The sequence below is a fragment of the Corythoichthys intestinalis genome, chromosome 8 (assembly GCF_030265065.1).
Source record: "Corythoichthys intestinalis isolate RoL2023-P3 chromosome 8, ASM3026506v1, whole genome shotgun sequence".
NCBI lineage: Eukaryota > Metazoa > Chordata > Actinopteri > Syngnathiformes > Syngnathidae > Corythoichthys > Corythoichthys intestinalis.
The window spans coordinates 33987111-33991610 of record NC_080402.1 but is presented as its reverse complement, the minus strand read 5'-3'; the positions used below and the strand labels follow the sequence as shown (position 1 = coordinate 33991610).

Genomic DNA, 4500 nt, shown 5'->3' with positions numbered 1-4500 from the left:
ATTTCTGGGCACTTCATGTTAACCTTAGGTCAATTCCTGTTGATTTTGGGGCATTTCTGAGTCCCTTTTTGTTGGTTTTGGAGTTTTCTGTCTCAATTCCTGTTGATTTTTCTTGTAGATTTGGAGAATTTCTGAGCCCTTTCCTGTTGATTTCATTTGTTCATTCGCTGTCAGTCTCCCACTTCAAATGGATTGGACCCACACTAGTGGTAAAATAAACTATTAGACAGACTTCTTTCTTTTACTTTTTTCTGGCCAAGATTTCTTGGCCAAAGGAATAAGATTTTTTATTTTTATTTATTTATTTTTTTTAACTCACTGGCTACCGTTGACGGTGATAGACGTTCAATCCATTTGAAGGGGGAGGGTCACTTTCCTTGGAGCATTTCTGGATCATTTCCTATTGCTCTTGGGTTACTTCATTCCCGTTGCTTTTGAGGCAAGATAACCTCCCAGATCTCGAAATAATTAAATGCTTTTAAAAATATGCAGTCGTCATACTGATTTTCACCTGCAACAGTTGAGTTTAGCGCATGTCTCTTTGTAATGAACAAAGGTTCACTGTGGTTGCTTTGTGCCATACAAGCAGCATTATCTCTCTGCATATTTTAGGGATGATTAACGCAAGGCTGCTCCCCTCCCAGCACGGCTGGCCACTTGTTGCAACGTCAAGTCTCCATCCATCCTTGCTCTACGGGCGAGGAGGGGAGGGCCAGGATGGAAAGAGAGGAAGAGGGGAGTTTCGTCACATCCTCGGTCCTTATATGGGCATGAAGTTTACACGCAGCGGGGAATCCTCTCACTGGAGCTGATGAATGGGGAGGAGGGCCGTGGAGCCTCCAAAGTGTATATAAGGGGAGCGACGTGAGAGCCACAGCAAGCAAATGACCACGGAGCAACAGACGAGAAGGAATATTTTGAATGTATTTTTTTTTTTTTTTAATTATTTGAAACAAGCACATTTGGGGATCATTTGTCGAACACCATCCCAAAAAAGAGGAGGGGGTTAAAGGAAAACAAGACACCCCCATTTCTCTCTATATATTTATTTATACGCGGGGCGGACCTTTCAAGTGCACCATTATGTTGAACAACATGGATTTGAACGCGAAAGATTCTTTTTACCCTCAGTTTGACAACTGCAACGGCTCATCTCTGAGCATGGAGGCCGGTGCGAGGAAGGACGACCGCCGGGACGCGTTCGGCGAAGCTGAGCGCTCGGTACCCGCGCAGTTCGGCCACGGTGAGTCCCGCTGCACGCCGAGTGGGATATGTTGCATGCGAGGGAATGTCGAAGCGAGAGATCGTGTGCGCAAAATCGGCCACATACCTGCGGCACAATGTCGACGCGTTTGCGCGCGGCTTGAGCATGAGTGTTTATATAACGTCCCTTCATTTTTTTTTTACTCCCCCTTCTTAAAAACAATCGGGTTTGACAAAGTTTTCTCCATTTGTGATTCAACAGAAGGAGCCCCCGCGACCCTCAAAACCGAAGCTTCCAGCTCGGAATACGCGTTTAACCCTTGCGAGGGCTCCAAAGACGCCTACACCCCCTCGTCGTCCTCGCTCGCCTATTCCGGCAGCTTCTACGTGGAAGCCTCTCAGGGGGCGCCGTGTACCACCGAGACTCTTCTCAACATGATCACCGAGATCGTGGGCATATCCACGATGCAGCTCTCCGAGGCCCAGCAGCAACAGCAAAGCGCCAGCAGCAACAGCAACAGCAGCAGCAGCCGGGGGGCTTCCTACACGCCCCCGATGGACAGCTCGCATTTCGGGGACGTCAAGAGGCAAGCCTTCACTTCGTCCCCGGCGCCGGAGCCGTCCACCTCCCAGCTCGGCTTCACCAAAGCCGAGCCCAAGTCCGAGGCGGCTTCCTTCCCTGTTGTGGTCAAGAATGAGTTCGAGAGCTACGAGTGGGGATCTTTCTGCAAATCCGACTGCTTGGAGAGCAGTTTCCACTCGGAGACCTTCCCTATGTCCAACGACTTCCCGCCCGAGCAACAAATGGACGTGAAGGAACTTTTGGACACCTTCCCGGCCATGTGCCCCAATCCGGACGTGGAGTTCAAAGTGGAAGGGGGCATCAAGCAGGAGCAGTGTTTCTCCGACACCTGCTCCCAGAGCTACGCCTACAACGGTTACCTCCCCCCGCCTATGGGCCTCACTTCTAGCCTGAAGCCATACCCAGAAGCCCCCCCCTCCAATCAGTGCGACTCCACCATTTACGCCTCCCCTGCTTTGCCCAGCACCATAGACTCCATCCTCTACTCTTCCTTGCTGCCCGACTCCTTCGCCCAAAGTTACACCACCACCCGTGCCGCCGCCACCACTAGCACCTCGACCACCGCCACTAAGCCCCCCAGGGCCCGGAAGAGCACGGCCGCCTCCTCGCACGGCCCCCCCAAGGAGAAACCCTTCACCTGCCCCATGGAGAGCTGCGACCGCCGCTTCTCGCGCTCAGACGAGCTCAACCGCCACATCCGCATCCACACGGGCCACAAGCCATTCCAGTGCCGCATCTGCCTGCGCAGCTTCAGCCGCAGCGACCACCTGACCACGCACACCCGGACTCACACGGGCGAGAAACCCTTCTCCTGCGACGTGTGCGGCAAGCGCTTCGCCCGCAGCGACGAGCGCAAACGGCACGGACGCGTGCACCAGAAGCAGAAGGAGAAAATGGAGCTAAAGCCTCAAGTGACTCCCAATGCGTGGCCCTTCGCGCTGCCCGAGGGCATCTGAACCAGGCCCGCGCCCATAAATGCACGCACATTTAAGGATCTTTCCGTCTTGGAAGACACGACTCCGAGTCCGTTTGCTATGGGTGGAGAAGCCGAAGAGAAAATGGCAAAAAGTCACCCGCAGTGTCAAGAAGCTGCTGTCAAAGCCAGGCGAACATTAAGGTGTAGCTGACGCTCGTAAGTTGTGGCGAGCCTCGCTCTCCCGTGGGCTCGGCCTGCATGACTGCTGATCAGCACCTCTGCATCTGGACAGCTCCTAACTCCCATCCTGCTGCCTCTCATCGCCCACGGATGGATTGCACTTGCAGATTTCTATCGAGATTTTCAACTAGAATGTTCTATTTTTCTCCCGTTTTATTGGACTATGTTGCTCAATGCATGTTTGATTTTTTTCTTTGAATACCTGGAATAACACCTTCTCTTCCAATCACTCCGGAGGGGGGTTATTAAAATGAATGTAAGCTAATATATTTATGGTTTTTGCCATAAAGTTGTCCATTTGGATCAAACTTAGTGTTTGTTTATATTTCATATCATTTAGCCGTCAGTGTTTTTTTGTCATTGGACTTTGTGTTGTTTAAATTGTGAAAGATATATAATTAATGGCAAATAAATATATTTGTATTACTGTATTTCCTTGTATTTTTATAGCTGAGTGTATATTTTACATTTATGATATTTGAGCCCCATTTTCTGGGGATATTCTAAAATCCTTAATAATGTATCGGTTTTCGAGGGCTATTGTTCAGTAACTCAGTATTTTAAATGTCACCGTTTGATATCAGAGACTTTTTTCAGACTTTATCAAATGAACGACTTTGCCAACGGGGGCTGGATGTGCACTTGTTGAGAAAAACAATTTTCCATGTACAGACAAGTGTCGAAAGAAGCACATCTAATGAAAATTGCTGTTTAGTAATCAGGTAGCACACATTGCTGCAAGGTTCGAGAATGAAGGAATTTTGACGTGATGTATCTTTTGCTTCAAAGATGCTTAAACTTTGAAAAAAGTTGACAGTTTGGTGAAATTGTCATCAGAGTATTGCAAAAAAAAAAAAAAAAAAGTAATTTAACTCGCCTTAAGTTATATTAACTGTTCAATTGTGTATATACACAGTTTCTACATTCCAATCTTGATATTGATGGTGTTATTTTTATGAAGATGATGAACAAAATAAACATTTTCTGCCAGCTGCTATTTTTTCCCCTTGTGCATCATTTGAAATAAAATGTTCCCGTCGCTTTCTATGCATTCAAAGCACTGATGGGTTCCTTAACCTAAATATAATATACAGTACACACACATGTAGTGCCCCAAATTCATCCCTGTGTGGCTCACAATCCTCAAGCAGATTCAAAGGAACTCTAGTCTGTGCTGCCTTTGACATGATATTGACTTTTTTCTCTGATTGTCTATTGCCCCCTCTTCTGTAAAATCAACATATCAGATCCTTTTTTTTTCATAATGTCGTGTCAAAGTCATAATTTGATCCCCTTTTGCAATTCTTTGCTTTGCACTTCCAGTTAAACAGAAATGGAATTATGGTTTGCTACCTTTTTTACTACTCATAAAGAATTTTTACAAATTTCATACTTCCCTGAGAATGGTGTGAATGCTCTTTTGTTAGTGTGTTAAGATACATAAAAGGCATGTTGATGGACACATAATGTAAAATTGATTTAATAGTAGAATTTCTACATTTTAAATTTGCACAAAACTTTTCCCTGTCAGCGGTTATTTCAAAAATGTGATTTTTAA

General features: G+C 46.6%; 1 protein-coding gene across 1 annotated transcript; it reads left to right on the top strand.

Moving 5' to 3' along the window:
• The first annotated feature begins 894 nt into the window (after window positions 1-894).
• Window positions 895-3928, top strand: LOC130920672 (early growth response protein 2b). Its single transcript, XM_057844040.1, has 2 exons — window positions 895-1243; window positions 1466-3928. The coding sequence occupies exons 1-2, from the start codon at window positions 1084-1086 to the stop codon at window positions 2740-2742; spliced, it is 1437 nt and encodes a 478-aa protein (XP_057700023.1). The 5' UTR covers window positions 895-1083; the 3' UTR covers window positions 2743-3928.
• The last annotated feature ends 572 nt before the right edge of the window (window positions 3929-4500 follow it).

Excerpts from the sequence above, each read along its gene's own strand:
- LOC130920672 (XM_057844040.1), top strand. The coding sequence starts at position 1,084 with ATGTTGAACAACATGGATTTGAACGCGAAAGATTCTTTTTACCCTCAG. Across the intron at positions 1,244-1,465 it reads ACCCGCGCAGTTCGGCCACG|AAGGAGCCCCCGCGACCCTC; the intron begins GTGAGTCCCGCT and ends GTGATTCAACAG.